The sequence below is a fragment of the Nothobranchius furzeri genome, chromosome 1 (assembly GCF_043380555.1).
Source record: "Nothobranchius furzeri strain GRZ-AD chromosome 1, NfurGRZ-RIMD1, whole genome shotgun sequence".
Classification (NCBI taxonomy): Eukaryota; Metazoa; Chordata; class Actinopteri; order Cyprinodontiformes; family Nothobranchiidae; genus Nothobranchius; species Nothobranchius furzeri.
Window position 1 is genome coordinate 41135627 of NC_091741.1, and position 17834 is coordinate 41153460.

The window sequence follows — 17834 nt, forward strand, 5'->3', positions numbered from 1 at the left end:
AAATGCAGCTAAACAGCCAATCATATTCGGTTGCTAGGCAGAACTGGACAACTTTGGGCCAATCAGCATCCGTGAACTAATTGTCTCTGAGGCATTAGCCAACCTTGCCCCAGCTTACAGAAAACAACTAGCTAGCATGCTAGAAGGTGCTGGATCTCATTTTGACTCTGTCACTTCCTCATTCACAAACTCACTGTTGGTTAAATATCCAGCTGAAACCATAACTGTAGCTGTTAAGTGTGCTTTTTTATTCTCATTTTATGGGATTAGAGTGTTTGAAACAGCATATCTAATTCAACATATGCCGTGTCATACTGGCCAAGACGAGAATTGCGCTTTGAGCAGACGATTGAGACACACAGGATTACTGACTGCGCTTTCTCTTGAAGGTTCACACCTTAAGCTTGTGTTTTTATTCGAGTATTACTACAACTGTAGTCTACTTCATCTGTAAATGTAACTTCTCATTCAGAGGAGAGAAAGGAATGGTTGTTTTGGAATTGTTATTCACCCATTCATTTGAATACTTATTAAGCTTTTTTTCACCAGCTACTACTTCACTGACTCTTTAACCATCATATTTCTGTATTTTATAATTCTAATGAAGAAATATTTGGACTGTGTGAAACGGTGGGAGCACAAATCTGCACAATAAAATCCTAAAATGATCTAAACAAAAAAATGTTTCTGACAGACGACTTTTACCTCCTCTGCTCCCCGGACCGTCTCCACTCTCCCTGACCTCTTTCCACCCGTCACATTAACGCAGACATCGAACACGAGCACATGTCCCCTAAATCAGGTGGACAGGCTGTCACTCTCCACCAATCGTCATCCCTGCCGGGCCTCTGTGAGCCTCCTCGATTGCAGTGATGTTGAATAACTAACCCTCTTCATCACTGCAAGGTTAGGAGTGTTTGAGTAAACACCCAAACATAAACATGCAGCAAACAACCTGCATTCATATTCCGTCCTTTTATCTCCTCAACACAGGGCAGACGATAGCGGTCTCCTCATTACCTCATGCCTCAGCGTGCACACGCCTCGTCTTTTTCCTGACATTTTAACCTCAAGCTGCAGCCTGCAGCAGACCAGCCAAGTAATAGCATCTTCATTGATCTATCCAGGTATCTTTAGCTGCTGTTTGCATGTAAATGTGTTCCAGTTCTGAGGTTTTGGTGCTCGGATGCTGCTGATAAAAAAACAGCATCGGGTGATAAAGTGTATAAGGAGGAAGATACCTGCTTTTAAACTGAAAAGCAGAGGGAACTTGAATTGGGTGAAAAAAGAAAACAAAAATTAAATGTTTGCAAACCTAAAGATGAACTAATAACCTGGTTTCGCGCTACGCTTTATTTTCTAGACAATCTCACCTTTCCGTGGAGCTTTTGATTCACTTCGCTGCCCTCCAGGACATCCTCTCCTCCGTCTCCGGATGCAACTTTTCTCTGGAGGTGAGCGTTTTGCTCTCTTAAGGCAACAATCTGTAGGATCAAGAATTTAGATGAAAGGTGTAATCAGGAACCTAAAATGTATTCCAGAAACATGTTAAAGGTGGCGGTGGGAGGTCGAACGGCTGGTGTCCTGCTGCAGCCCCCCCCCCTCCCCATAACACTGTCTGACACTGCTAAAGGTTGGTTTATGCTTGACGCGTCCGCGAGGTCCGCACGGCTCCGCGCGGAAAAGTTGCGTCATTTTGCGTCATTTTAACAACCACGCCCCTCCACCGCGTCTCCGCACGGCCCAAGATTTCCGCAACGCGCACCTCGGAAAATTTCTAACCACGCGGACGGTCGGACGCGGAAAAACATGGCGGACCGGCACGGCAGAGGTTCGTAAATACAGACATTTGCATGATTCAGCTCTCAAAGATCACCGTGATCAACATGCTGTTAATAATTCTTGGAGAGAAATAGTTCGCACTGTCGGAAAAGACGAGAACGCTGTTAAAAATGCTGAAATGCCATGTTGTAAACAGTAATTTCTACTTCTACTGTGGTGTAGTGTTGGATGCATGCCGTGGAGCTCCATGCTGCCCCCTACAGTTTGGGAGAATATTGGCTCACCGCAGAGACGAGCCGCACGAACCATAAACGCTGCGAGTTGTGAAGCGCGTTCCAGCCGCGAGCCGCATCACCGCGCGGAAAGTGAATGCGTCAAGCATAAACCAAGCTTAACAGAGACATTCTCTGTTGTTCTCTGGACGCTAAACCAACAACATACTCCCTTGTCACGAGTCAAGCGACAGTGTGACGTAGATCTGTCAGGCTTTCCTAATCCTAGAGTTTCACCGTCTATTTTCTATCAGAAGCTAATACAGGAGAAAGGTGTAGGAGACTATTTTCATGTTCAGCCTGCATAAAAGTGAGTTTGTTTGCAATCAAAACATTCAAAAATACCTCTAAAAAGAGAGAAACACCTTCTCACATTCACCAAGATTTGATTTAGGTCATTTTAGTTGCATTAAAGTGAAGAATAGATTCTAAAAATCCCTAGAACAGGAGAAAACGGAAATAAAATATCAACATTTAGAGACCAAAAGTTGTCTTGATAGAATCAAGAATTGCAGTGAAGACGTAAGTTTCCGTTGCCGCCTGGTCCTGGTTGACTTTTTATTTGATAATTGAACATTTAACAGCAAAGAACCAACAAACAAATGATCTCTCAGTGATTCTATACATTTTGTTAAATTGTTGCATGAATTAGAGAAAACTTTAATCTTTGCACAGCCTAAAACTACATTCAGCACAAGAGATGAAAGCTATTTTAACATTTTTTCTATTTTGTACCAATATTTTTTAAGTTAAGATGTGCCAATCAAAAGTTTAGTCTAAAATGTGTCTGATAATCTTTTCATCCCTCCTTCTCTGCCTCAATCAGTACTTCAGCAATAAAAAAATTCCGATTGTTTCACTTTAATCCCTTCCTCTGAAGCAGGAACTTCAAAAACAGCCTGTGCAGCACTTCATGTATCAGTCTGGGTAACCTCCTGCACAAACATCTGTAATCATTGTGTTTTTGTTGGAAACAGAATAGTGATGGCTAACAGATGGTCTTATTTACTAATATTTTCTGTGAAAACAGCAAGGGCAACCTACAGATAATCGATGACACAAATGTCAAGAGCGTTGGTCTCAGGCTTTGATAAGATGCACCGATTCAGAAGTGCAAATGAGACAGAAGAGCCGCGTGGTTCCTGTTGCGTATCAAAGATCTGCACGCTGCAGCTTTTCTGATCGTTAGTTTTAACAAGGACTGAATCAGGTCTCCCGTGTCTTTCCTCTAAAATTATTCTCAGATTGTGTGTAATTCCTTCAGCTGAGAGATCAAACAACACCAGCACATAAAAGCATAACAAATAACGAATGGAGAGCTCCGCACATGTGTCCGGCTCAAATACAACAGAAAGAGGAAGTTTGCCAGATGTAAAGTGTCTAATATTTCTGATTGATCCTGCTCATCCACCTCCCTTTAAAGGGACTTTATGGAGTTTTCAATTTTTATGCTCGTGAGTGCCCCCTCAGGCCAAAAGCGTAACGGCAGCTTCAATAGTAGGCTCGTGCACGAGGCGCGCATGCTGTACATGCACACTTAACGAAAAAAACAGCTGAGACAGTCCCGTGTGTGTGTGTGTGTGTGTGGCCTGGAGGACAGAGGACAGGAGAACGCGCAGCTAATTAATAAAATAATTTGGTTCTGTAGCTTTCTCTTCAGCACAGCCGACAAAGGTTTATGATGGGTCAGTCCTCCTGCATGCTCAGATCATTCCCTTCCCTTGCTTGAAAAATCGTTCCAAAATGAAAGTTGAACCCACATCTTTTTTATCTGTGAATTCAATGCCGTTCGGCGAGTCTCAAATAAAAATTTGGGCATCTTACTGAAAAAAAAAATACCATTAATGTAAAAAATAAACTCTAAATAAATTATTTTCACATCCAGAATCAAACCCAGGTCTTCTGCATGAGAGTCAGACATCTTACAAGGTGAGCTACACACCAGTAACATTCACAGTATCTGTAACTTTTATACCCTTGATGACAGCTGAAACAACGTCAAACCAAAGAACGGTTCGGAGCGAAAATGGCTATTTTGTTGCTAATTTGCAGGAAATATCTAGAAGAAAGTTCTACAGAAAGTAGCTAAGGGTCCTCAGAAATGTAGCTAGCTTTGTCACTAGGCGTTAGGAACAGCGACAAAGTGGCTGAGTTGGCACTACCTCACTCTCTGCTGCTAAAGCTACTGATAGCAAATGCTACGGGCGATGCCTGAGCGTGAACACGCATGAAGCAGCCTGCTCGACCCGAGCATCTCTCTTTTTCTGTGATTTTACAGAAAAACAGGCAATCACAGTAAAAATGCCAGGGCTCATTCTACAGGACCAGGGCATTGCAGGAGAATGTATGAAGAAGACATTTATTATTTCTATACATGTTTTGGCTGTCAAACTTCCATAATGCCCCTTTAAAGAAACACACGTGACAGAACGAGAGCTGACGGAAGAAGAAAATACAGGATCGTTCTCAGCATCTTCCTTTTGCACATCTGTGTCAGACTGAGAGGTAAAAAGATGACACCAAGGTTATTTTAGTCATTTAATTTCAATTCAACCTATTTACCTGGGCATTTACCCCCATGGCAGATATCAATGCGAGACCACTTTAACACCTGTGACTGCGCAAGGTCAAAGGTTGCTGATGTCATCAGGCTCGGCGCGGTGGTGAAATGGCCTGCAGGCCACTTGTGCAAGACCTCAGTCCAAAATCAATTACCGGTTTTCCAGCTTACGCTTCCCCCAGAGCCTCTGAAGTGAGACATTTCTATTCAGTGATGCCGGTTCAACCGTCTGTCTGCCGCCTCAAGGCCAAATCACTCATGTGTCCACAGCTGGTGGGCGTGTTGTTAACCAGATACCAGGGGAAGCCTCACAGCCATACTGTACGGCCCTTCTGACCTTGGATATGTGATGTGAGAATTCCTCACAATGCCCTAAAAATGTCCGTGATTCAACTTAAAACATGCCTTTCTCAAAAAATTGAGAAACAACTTTAGGAATCTCCATCTCTACTCAGCCAGGTTTTGCACCTTGACACGTTTTATTTCATTCTCCAACTCTTTGGCACTCCCCCACTCCCCAACAGAGCATGCAGCGACTGCAAAACCTCTAAAACCTTCTTGGTGCCTTCTCTTCACATGCGAGGCCTGAGCGGTGTGCTGGTTCGTCTGACAGGTCATGAAGTGGCAGCCTGAAGGATTTTCTTGGCTGGAACGGGACCATCTGCAGTTTGAGAGACCTGCTGCTGGTCTGAGCTGACAGGGACTTGGGCCCAAAACGTGTCGACTGTTCTGATGGTTCTTCAGCAATTTAAAATTTACACGAGTCTCCAGTTTCATGAAAGGCTGCAGAAGGGCTGCAAGTGTGAGATAACGTGAATAAAATATCAGATACTTTGTAATTTCTTATAAAGTTGTAATTGTTTTGTCTTTCGAGGTCTAAAAAGTAAGTTTTAGATAAGAATTATATGGTAAAAGTAAACTAAATACAATGATTTGAACATACTTTTATGATTCTGTTTAGGCAAAAACATGACAAAGAAAAAAAAAAGAAGTTTCAAGATAATTTGTACAACTTAAAGAGACTTTAAGGAAGTTATAGTTAGTTATAGAAGACAGCCAAAACATGTATAGAAATAATAAATGTCTTCTTCATACATTCTCCTGCAATGCCCTGGTCCTGTAGAATGAGCCCTGGCATTTTTACTGTGATTGCCTGTTTTTCTGTAAAATCACAGAAAAAGAGAGATGCTCGGGTCGAGCAGGCTGCTTCATGCGCGTTCACGCTCAGGCATAACCCGTAGCATTTGCTATCTGTAGCTTTAGCAGCAGAGAGAGAGGCAGTGCCACTTTGTCGCTGTTCCTAACGCCTAGTGACAAAGCTAGCTACATTTCTGAGGACCCTTAGCTACTTTCTGTAGAACTTTCTTCTAGATATTTCCTGCAAATTAGCAACAAAATAGACATTTTCGCTCCGAACTGTTCCTTGAACTTTGTTTCAGCTGTCATCAAGAATATAAATGTTACAGATCAGAAGTATATTGTTGGCACTATAGCTCACCTGGTAAGATGTTGGACTCCTGTGCAGAAAACTCGTGTTTGATTCTGGATGTGAACATAGTTAATTTAGAGTTTCTTTTTTACATTAATGGTATATTTTTTATAGTAAGATGCCCAAATTTGAATTGACAGATAAAAAAGATGTGGATTCAACTTTCATTTTGGAACAATTTTTCAAGCAAGGGAAGGGAATGATCTGAGCATGCAGGAGGACTGACCCATCATAAACCTTTGTCGGCTGTGCTGAAGAGAAAGGTACAGAACCAAATTATTTAATTAATTAGCTGCGCGTTCTCCTGTCCTCTGTCCTCTGGGCCACACACACACACACGCACACACACACACACGGGACTGTCTCAGCTGTTACTTTTGTTAAGGAGTGTGCACGTACAGCATGCGCGCCTCGTGCACGAGCCTTCTATTGAAGCTGCCATTACGCTTTTGGCCTGAGGGGGCAATCACGAGCATAAATATTAAAAACTCCGTAAAGTCCCTTTAATTAATGTAGGACATGTTTTTTTATGAGTGACAGATTTGGGCTAGTTTGCACACAAAGAACAGTTTGATATGAAATTGCTAAAATAGTGAGTAAGTAAATTATATTTGTTTAGCACTCATCACAGATTGAAGGTCACCAAGTGCTTCACATAGATCAAAGCAAAACCAAGCATTAAGTCATAAATCATGAGCTTAAAATGGAAAAATTTAAAACAGAACAACAAAGTCATGAAATTATAAAATACCATAAAAAGTGAAAGATGATAACAAATTTGAGTTAAAAATAAGAAAACAAAAGATGTATGTGAAAGCAGCTTTAAATAAAGGGCTTTAGCTGTTTTTTTAAAGGTGTCCAGACTGTCAGTGCTACGTACGGATATGGAAAATCATTCCAAAGTCGGGGTGCAACAGTCTGGAAGGAGCGATCACCTCGACTTTTATATCTGGTCTCTGGAACTTCTAGAAGGTTGTGGTGTGTGGACCTGAGGGCTCGGGTTGGAGCACAAGGCTTTCAGTAATTTAAAGAAAACAATCTTTTCTATAGCGCCTCTCAAGATAAAAATCACGAGGCGCTTCACAAAAACCAAACATTTAAAATATAAAAAAGATTTTAGAAAATGATTTAAAATATGTTTAATATAAGCAAAAATAGACAAGTGTGATTAAAAAAATGCAAAGAGAGAGAGAGAGAGCGAGAGAGAGAGAGAGAGAGAGAGAGAGAGAGAGAGAGAGAGAGAGAGAGAGAGAATAGGAAAGAGGGACATCAGTGGATCCTGGGGAAGGCGGAATAGGTGGGGAGAGCAGAATAAGAAGAGGGTGGTGATGAAGGTCACGCAAAAGCCTGAACAGGTGAGTCTTCAGCTGCTTTTTAAAGGAGTCCACTGATCTCAGGCTCAGGGGGAGAGAGTTCCAGAGTCTGGGGGCCACAGCAGCAGATGATCTGTCATCTTTGGTCTTTAGCCTGGTGCTGCACAACCAGTAGGCTTTGATCACTGGACCTCAGGGACCTGCTGGGGGGAGGAGCTTGACCATGTAGAGCATTGAAAGTTCTAGTCAGGACTCTAAAATGAGTTTTAAAGTTAACGGGTAACCAGTGCAGAGACATCAGAATAGAAGTGATGTGAGCTCTTCTGTTGGCTCCAGTTAGGAGCCTCGCTGCAGAGTTCTGGACCAACTGAAGGCGGTCAAGGGCTTTTTTGTTAAAACATGTAAAAAGTGTGTTACAGTAATCTAGACGGGAGGAGATAAAGGCATGGATGACCATTTAAAGTTCATGTTTTGACGCCGACCTTCGCAGTTTAGAGATGTTTTTTAAGTGATAAAAACAGTTTCGGAACAATGTTTTTGAGTGACCTTCAAGAGACATTGATTGGTCAAAAATAACACCCAAATTCCTTAAGTTTGTCTTGACAGCAGAGGATAAATGACCAAGTTTTAGACTAATCAAGGGAACCATGCACTCAGGGGCAATGATCCGACATTCAGTCTTTTCAGAGTTTAACTAAAGGAAGTTATCTTCTAGCCAGCTGGTGATAGCTGATAGACACTCTAGTAATTCAGACAGTCTGTAGAACTCAGAGTCCTTAAAGTACAGCTGAATATCATCTGCATATAGGTTAGAGACAATATAAAAAGAATCAAGTATCTGCCCAAGAGGGTCTATGCACAGTAGAAACAAGAGTGGACCCAAAACAGAGCCTTGGGGTACCCCACAGAACAGATCAGTAGAATCTGACATGATCTGGTTTATACAGACACTGTAACTTCTGTTAGAAAGGAATGATCTAAACCAGTCTAGAACAGTTCCAGAGATCCCCACCGAGTCGCGAAGTCTGTGATCAACAGTGTCAAAATTTGCAGAAAGGTCCAACACTCTCCATTATCAGCAGCCATCATGATGTCACTGGAAACTTTCAGCAAAGCTGTTTTTTTAGTGCTTTTTACAAAAACCAGACTGGAATTGTTCATAACTGTTGTGTAGCTTCAGAACCTCCCAACAAATAAAACAAAATAAAAAATAAAACTTCTGAATTGTTTGATGCGTCAAAATCATACTGTTTACAAAAAAAATACACTTTTGGATTTCAGTGTTTAGAATTTTGTGTTTTTGTGAAAACAATTTTTGTTGAACTTTTAAGGATGGGAATTTCTACAGTTTTAATCTTAAACTAACATTTATGTTTATCAAGAGGTAATTAGAGATCATGACCACCTGGTTTCATTCTCACCCACATGATTTCATCAGTTTCTCAAATGCTGTTAGAGGACCAAAGATTTTATACAAATAAAATGAAACTAAATCTACTTTGGAGTTTTACTCTTAAATCAAACACATCCTTGCCATTTCAAGCATTCTGACATGTTCAAATTCACAAGAAACCTGTTCTAACTCTAGATACTCAGTTTCTAGAGTTTTACTTCCATACAAATCCATCATTTATCTCACCTCCTGATTGGCTGCTGTTAGCTCCTCCTCCAAGGCTGACACCCTCTCCAGAGACACTCGTAGTCGTTCTCTTACCTGAAAAATAATCAAAGTAATGCGTTATTCATCTGCCTGTAAGTGATTTACCTAAATTTTCTTATTTCTTGCTGATGCTCGACTTGAATCTTAGAATAAAGAAAATATTGCAATAAAGCAGCAAAATGAGTCATTTTCTCCCCCCATTGGGCTTCTCTGATGCTCTTGCTCTACCTGTATATTATTATTGGATGTTTCACATTCATGAAAGACTGAAGGGTCCTGCAAACCCTCTGACGCCTTGATGAGGCTCTCTGAAGCACAGTCGGAGGTTTACCTTCTCATCGAGCGCTTTATGGTGCTCAAACAGAGACTTGAGGGCTTTAAGGACTTCCACTTCACTGGAGACCCCAGATGGAGACTGCGCCTGCCGCTTGACCACCGTCATTCGAAGCGACCGTTCGTGCCTGGACACCAGACACTCCAGATGCTCCAGAAGTAACTGATTCAAAAAAAAAAAAAAAAAAAAGGGAGGACAAAGAGTCACTGGGGTGTTTTATAGAAAAGCAGAACGACACAAACCGTTCAGAGAGCAGCTGTATGAAAAAATGTCTGACTGGGAAAATCGCAGCATCCGTGAAATCTCAGGATAAACAAGATTATTCAATGATGTTTTCAAAGTGGTATTTCCTTTTGTCCCTCCTCTGAAACACCTGGTTCAAGTTTTCGTACTGCATCGATGTGCTGGATAAACCCGTTACCGTTTGGATCTGAGCAAACCAGCCATTCCTACTACCTCCTGTTTTCCAGATGCTTTCTGTCACTGTGTGGGATCTATGCAGCATCGGAATATCTGGTTGCACTGCCAAGTCTGGAAAAAGTCCCCTGAAAGGAGAGTAAGTGCTGCTGCTTCTCTTCTTTGTCTGATTCAATCGTCTCTCTGAGCTGGATCAGCAGCCATCGGGTCTACGGATAGTCCTGCACGCTCAGCAGAACGATCACGGCTGAATCACTCAGGAAGTGTTTACGTCCTCCTAACCTCAGAATCTGAGCAGACAGCAGTCTCGTCCTGTTCAGGAAATGCTCTCCAGTCTTTTGTGTGTCGTTTGAGCTGCTTGTGCAAAGCGTCCACTTATGAGATTTCTCCCAAATAGCCAATAAAGTTTGACTTATTTCTCCAAAGACATCCCAACTGTCCACTGTCTGCCTACACATGCATGCCAATATTTAATTATAGACTAAAACACCTTCAGCGACAAACCGAGCTTCATTAAGGCCTGCTTAGAGGATTTGAGGTGATAATAAAGTGTGAAAAAGACTTGTTTTTGCACCTTGTCGCTCTCTTTTTCGGGATTCCTCGGTCAGCTGTGCTAAAATTGTCTACCTCTGCCTCAACAAGACTGCAAAACTGTGAATCCACACTTAATCAGCACAGGCACGGGAAGCTGGCGTATCTGTCAACAGCAGCGTGTGCTCAAGGGTTTCTAAAGGGAATACTTTCTAACTGAGGAGCTCCATAAAAACTGAGTTGATTTGTTAATGTTTTTGGTTCATCCCTCCCACCCAGATCATCGCTGAAGTGGACACTGCCGGGCAGCGGTGACATTAGGATTTCCCGTTTAAGAGCCATCAATGTTAAGTAAAAAGGAAAATGTGGAGCTCGAATGAGCTGCATCTTGGTTCAGGGTATCTGCAGGTTTAAATGAGCCAAATGTAAGACTTTTGAAGACCCTTTTTAAGGCCACATTGACCAAATTTTAAAAATTTAATTTAAGCTATAATTTCCAGCTATTACCTGGAACCGGTGCTAACCACGTTGCGAACGTGGGATTAGCCATCCAGTTACCATTAAACTTGCACTTGCCCATGATGCAAGCTCCCACTAGCTTAACCAGCCAATGTGCTCACTTAAAATAGCCCCCTTTCACAACCAACTGAATGTGTACGATTCCGCTTTTGCCAATATCATACAAAAAAAAAATGCTGAACACTTAACTAGAAATTCACAAAATTTTATAGAAATAAAATAATCTTGTTTATTGGGTCTTTGGTAATTTAAGAACTTTGGAAACTGGATTTAAGGATCATTAGTCATTTTTAAGGCCTTAAAGTTGGAAAAGCAAATGTAAGACTTTTTAAGGACCCACGGACACCCTGTTGGTTTAACAGACAGGCTGCATGTGTGGTTGCTTCAGTACTTCTGGTGCTTTTCAGAGGAAAGCTTTAGCTTCTGCAGAAGGTAGTTTATCACCGTGTGCAGCTGGCAGTTATGGATGGCATCTAAACTTGCAGAACCTTTTAGAAGCTTGTGCAAAAGTCAGACATTGGAGAAATAAAAAGCCTTTTTGCTGCGATAAGCTCCTACTGCTCAACACTGGCTGTAAAACCAAAAGTTAAGCAGCTTTTGAATGTTTAAAGGATGCATGTTGAAGCTTTATCTACCCTGGTGTTGTTCCTCTCTGCTTTGAGTTCAGAGATCTCCTCCTCCTTCTCCAGCAGCTGCTCCCTGCAGGCGTTCAGCTCCTTGGTCAGTGCAGCAAACTCCTGAGAATTACAAGAGAGAGAGAGAAAAGTAAGAAATGGGTCAGGATTGTGGTTAGAATCACACTAAACCCTGCAGAAACCCGAGGTACAGTGATGCTCAGAGTTGTGAAGCAATAGAACAAAAACAACAGATAAATTACCACCCACATCAACTGGAAGAGACAATCCAATAGATGAAGAACCCCATGGAATCACCATGATAGTCACATTTAACCTGGCAACCTTCCAAAGTAATTCAGAGTTTTGCATAAATGTTTGTTACAAGAACCGTCGCAAAAGCTGCAGAGAAAACTCATAAGATTGTTTTTGTCATCTCCGTCCCCTTTAAGGACATAGACATCATGCAGCAGCATTGGATTTGATTTTAGAATAAAAGGATCAAATCACTTGAATGAACTGAGATGATCACTTAAGATAAGAAGAAAAGCCTCCATCCTTTTTCTTACTATCAGTCTTCAAAAAGTTTATTTTTGACCACACAGACCTTGAGCATTATTATCGGGTCAAGCAGCAAACATTTTTTTAGACTGTATAGAAAAAGAAAACAAAACAAAACAAATTGACGTAAACAGCTTACACCAACAGTCAGCATGGCGGTGGCAGGTTTATGATTTGGGATCAGTGAGTAACCCATTTAAAACAAAGTAGTCTGGAGTCAAATATGCAGTGGCGTCCCCAAGGGCTGGCCGAGAGGCTGAGCCAGGTGGAGGTGTGGCTGCCTCAGCTGCAGACCAGTGCAGTGGAGTCTCGTAGTAATTAGCTTAAGCTTAGCGATCAGCTGTGGCTGATTCTAAATAAACATGGAGCAGAGTTTTTAACCTGAAGATGGAGATATAATAACAGTTTTATCCAATTTTAGTTCTATAGCACTTTCTACACAACACTGTCGACCAAAGAGCAGTACAGTTAAAAGTAAGCAAGCAAATGTAAAAAAAAAAAAAAAAAAAAAAAAACTAGTAACACACCAATAATAAAACACCTCACAGCTAAAATAATACTAGGTAAAAACACAAAATAAACATGGGTATAAAAAAATCCAACAAGAGTGGATGTGCAACAGTCACATAGTGATGAGAAGTGTTTTAAATCCCACAAGCGAGGAGGCTTTCCTGATACTGACGGACAGCTGATTCCATAGGCTAGGAGCAGCCACAGCAAAAGACCTATCACCTCTCCGCCTCAGCCTTGCCCTTGGAAAAACCAACCGCAGCTGGTCAGCTGACCTCAGTAGGCGTGGTGGATCATACAGGAGAATGTCTGAGAGGTATGATGGTGCCAGCCCATATAAAGATGTATGTCTCAGCGCAAACATTCCAAAACAAATTCTAAAAACAACTGGAATCCAGTGAAGAGAATCTAGCACCGGGGTGTGATCCCACCTACAGGTGCCTGTTAGCAAACATGCTGCTGGATTCTGCACCAATACAAAGACCATTACAATAGTCTATTCTTGAGGTAATAAAAGCATGAATGAGTCTTTAGGACAGACTTTATCTGCTTATCAAATTTCAGCTCCAAGTTTACCTTGACCCCCAAGTTTGAGATGCCATCTTTGGGACGAGGTGATAATGCATCCAAGAGAGAAGGAGAAACAGCCCACGACCCACTAGGTTTAAAATAAATAAATAAATAAACGATAATTTCGGTCTTGCTCTCATTTATGCTAAAAAAATTAGAGGCCATCCTCACTTTTACCTCCTCAACTGGAGCATACATTTGACAGTTGTCAACGCAACAAAGAAAGACCAGACAATATTTTTTTAAAATAGCACCCAGAGGAAGCTAATATAAAGAGACAGTAGAGGACCAAGCAGTGAGCCCTGGGGAACACCACATGTACGGGGGACCTCCTTGGAACAAAAGTCACCAATACTGACAGACACTGAACTATCGGACAAATGTGATTTAAACTAGCTCAGGGCAATGCCTCTTAATCCAACAAAATCTTCCAAACGTGACATTAAAATGGAGCGGTCAACCGAATCAAAAGCTGCAGTCAGGTCCAACAGCAGTAACAATACAGCTTCACCAGAATCTGTAGCCAGAAAGATGTTATTAAAAACCTGAACTAGTGCTGTGGCAGGACTTAAAACCTGATTGGAAACCTCAAAAATCTGGTTCCCATCATGGAAAACATTTAATTGCAAAAAAAAAAAATAATAATAAAATAAAACTTTTCCAAGACCTTAGATAGGGAAGGAAGCGTGGAAAATGGCCTAAATTTAGATAAAACAGTTGTGTCCACACCAGGTCTTTTTAATAAGGGGTTTAATGATGGCATGTTTAAAACTATTTGAAACTTTACCACAAGACAGGCTGGAGTTAACTATAATCCAAATGTCAGTGGCAATAGCAGGCCAAACTGCTTTCACAAGACAGGAGGGTGGCATCCAGAGCAGAGCCCGAGGGCTTAAGTTGTCTCCCAACCCCTCATGGGGGTTGCATGCCAGAGTAAAGCAGAGCAGCACCAACTGTCCACAGCCGGGCCACATGACTGAGGCAGGCTCTGCGATCTTATAGCATTCACCTTGCCAATGACATAATCCAAGAATTTAGGCTGAAATATTACATTTTAAGTAAGTTACACTAAACTACCACACTACTGATTACACATGTCTACAGCACCTTTAGACATGGTGGCGCAGTTGATCCTCCGGATCGAAAGGAGCCAGTTGAGGTGGTTTGGGCATCTGGTCAGGACGCCTCCTGGACGCCTCCCTGGGGAGGTGTTTCGGGCATGTCCTGCCGGCAGGAGGCCCCCGGGTCGACCCAGGACACGTTGGAGAGGTTACATCTCCAATCTGGTCCGGGAACGCCTTGGGGTCCTGCCGGAGGAGCTGGTGGAGGTGGCCGGGGAGAGGACGGTCTGGAGCTCCCTAGTTGGGATGCTGCCCCCGCGACCCGGACCCGGATAAGCGGAGAAAGACAACGACGACGACGGCGCAGTGGTTAGCACTGTTGCCTCATAGCATGAAGGTTGCAGGTTCGAAACTCGGCTGTGGCCTTTCTGCGTGGAGTTGCGTGTTCTCCCCATGCATGCGTGGGTTTCCGTCGGGTACTCCGGTTTCCCCCACAGATCACAACATGCCCTACAGGTTATAAATTGTAAGTCGCTTTGGATAAAAGCGTCTGCTAAATAAATAAACATAAACATTAATCTATACAGGTTATCAGCAAAAAGAGTTAATTTAGGTGTTACTTGCTCTTAACGTGTTATAACTTAGATCACAAAATCTTCAGTTTTACTAAAATAGGTTTCAGCAAAAATAAAGACACCCCACAACAAAACGACATCTAGCAATTTGTATGATTTTCAAGGGCAGCACCAAGTCTTCTAGGCATAGAACGAACAAGTTGTTGACATATTGCAACATCTATCTTTTCTCACTGTTCAAGAATAACCTCTTTTAGAGCCTGGATGCTAGATGGACGGAGAGACTCGTTAAGACCCGGCTCATGGGATCACAACATAAGGAGGAGGGCTGAACACATGGTGTAAGTTAGAGTATTCTTATTAAAATTTGGCCACAAAAAGGCCTCACCAAAAATGTTACACAGGTGATATCTTTTATCAGTCTCATCTCTCAGAAGCTGCACCAAGCAGGCTTTTATCCTGCACCCACAGGACTGCACACAGCAAAGACAATTGAATAACATCAATCGCGTAACACCTCCTCCCTAAAAAGAGTTCCTCTAGAAACTACAGGCCCACACCAAGCCCCTCTGGTCTGGCCTAGTCATCTTCAAACCTGTAAAAACAGAGAGAGAGCGTAGAGAGACCCCCCCCCCCACACACACACACAGAGCAGCAAACAAACAACCCCCCCCCCCCCCCCCCCAAAAAAAACCTTGAAAGAAAAGTGATGAGCCAGCCATAATAAACAAACGTAGAGAGACCACCTAGGGACCTAGAGACCAGATCCACAGCCCACCTAGGGCCGTAGGATCTGGTGACCTCCTTCTACCCTGAGTAAACGGGAAACTAAACCCAATAAGAAAGCCAAGTGTTTTTGCTCCACAACATTTTTTTTTACCTTCTATTAAAAGACAATGAACATAATGTCATGACTCCCAGGCTGACACCCTCCTCTGCCTCTGCTGCCTCCTCAGTCAAGCCCTCAGCCACTTCATTACCATGATAAATGATAAATGACCCGCACTTGTATAGCACCTCTCAGAGTAAGGACTCTAAAGCGCTTTATACTACAGTGTATCATTCATCCATTCACACACACATTCACACACTGGTGGTGATGAGCTATGATGTAGCCACAGCTGCCCTGGGGCGCACTGACAGAGGCGAGGCTGCTGAGCACTGGCGCCACCGGTCCCTCCGACCACCACCAGCAGGCAAGGTGGGTTAAGTGTCTTGCCCAAGGACACAACAGCAGAATTCTCTGTCCGGAGCCGGGATCGAACCTGCAACCTTCCGATTACTGGACAACCCGCTCAACCTGTTGAGCTACTGCTGCCCCTAATAACCATCACCTGCACCCCGTCATCAGCTCATCTCACTGCTCCCCCTGCTGTATAACACCCAGCCTGCTCTCCAACCTGTGCCAGATTATTGAACGCTCTTTGCCAGTAGATCTTCCAGCCTTTCACCTTGCCTGATCACAGCCTCCGGACCTCGTTTTCACGCCTGACCCCTGCCTAGGACTCTGCCTGCCATCACGACCCTCGCCTGTCTTTGACCTCTCCTCTAGCCTGCTCCCTTCACCTGCGTCGCCTCGTTCTGGTTTTTGACCCACGCCCCTTCTCTCCGACTCTGTCTCCTGCCTCGCCCTCCTCGGGTAACGCCACATCTAATAAAGACTTTTAAAGGTGCTTTACAGTGTTTGGTGTCATCACGGGTCCTTCTAGTTCAGTTCAGGACACATGATGAAGATTTACTTGCATTTGCTTGATGTTTCTTAGCTGCGTTCTTAAACTGCTTCAAGAAATTTGAAGTTATGGCTTTTCTATAACATGCGCCTGCTACTGCATCGCCATGGCACGGCAGCTGAACAGCGACACAAACACGTTCGGGTCCCACTAGTAAGACAAATACAAAATATTTGCTGGCAGAGGTCATAGAGCTAAAGGTTAGACTGTCAGGAGAAACAAGCTTATTAGATGTACGCCAAGTTCCCTATCGGTTAATGACAAGTTTATCTACAGGGGAGGCTAAGGTCAACCAAGACTGAGCTGTTGCCATAGAAACAGGAGATAAAGGGAGGGCTGTGTTGGCGTGGTAACCAAGCCATCTCTGAAGGGAGCTGACCTACAATATACTAACAGTAAAAAGAAGAATATCTGAGGATTAACGTATTTATTATTTAAAACTTTTTATTTCATGTTAATCTGATAAAATGGCTTCATTCAATCTCGCATTCGAGGTTTTAGCCCCGCTGAAACTTCCTAAAGACGATCGACACAATCCCGGTCTTCAGGAATTAAGCCTGAGTGATGTTAGAGATCTGTTTAGCCTTTTTTGCATTTCACAAACTTGTAAATGCAGCAGGGAGAAGCTTGTAAATCTCCGTCCATCACAGCCACTTCCCTCTTCAGAAAAAACAAAACAAAACTCCTTCTGGGATTTGCGCGGTTTGCTTTAGCGAGAGTCTGCTGGAGCTCCGACGGCATCCCGCTGCGGCGCATTCTCTCTGCAGCTCGTTGTCAGACCATCCGTCTCAGGACCGTTTCTCATCAAGTTAAATAAAAGGCTGCGACCTCGGGAGTGAGGAAGCGTTTCAGAGACCACTTCCTTCCCAAAAGGCCGGACTGTCAGGCCGCTTGACAGATTACAGACTCCACTGAAACAACACTTCACAAAGTGTCTTTTGCTGCTGGATGCTATCGTCTATGTAAGAAGTAAAGTGCTATTATCCTCTCAAACACTCCATCAAAGCTGCTGTCGGTGTTTGACACCTGCAGCGAGAGCTTGCTCAGAAATTATCTGAGGATCTAAATCCTGTTGTGATGTTTACAGAAGTTGCATTCCTGCAGTCAAAGATAACAAGGCTGTTAGATGCAAACGTCAGATTCCAGAAGCGCAGGAGTTTGAAATTAATGCTTAACCAGCAACAACACAGCGATTTTTCACTGCAGCAAAAAAACAAATCCTCCCCCCGAAAGGTGTTTTATTTTTACTCAGGGATATTTATTTTTGCTGCCTTTCTCAAGGAAAACACAACCAGGAGAGTTTCTATTCCCAGGAAACAGCCTGCAGGCGCTGCTT

The 17834-nt window shown here is 42.9% G+C and overlaps 1 protein-coding gene across 6 annotated transcripts in view; it reads right to left on the minus strand.

The window, feature by feature from the left end:
• Positions 1-17834, minus strand: part of ppfia2 (PTPRF interacting protein alpha 2) — a 197472-nt gene that overhangs the window by 39276 nt on the left and 140362 nt on the right. For all 6 annotated transcript variants that reach the window (XR_008563029.2, XM_015961054.3, XM_054739777.2 and 3 more), the window contains 4 exons: positions 11513-11614; positions 9408-9572; positions 9056-9130; positions 1374-1484 (listed from right to left, as the gene is read on the minus strand). Coding sequence is in view for 5 of the 6 variants with exons in the window: in XM_015961054.3 (XP_015816540.3) it covers positions 1374-1484; positions 9056-9130; positions 9408-9572; positions 11513-11614 (453 nt within the window). In the remaining variant the exon portion in view is untranslated. The remainder of the gene's footprint in view (positions 1-1373; positions 1485-9055; positions 9131-9407; positions 9573-11512; positions 11615-17834) is intronic.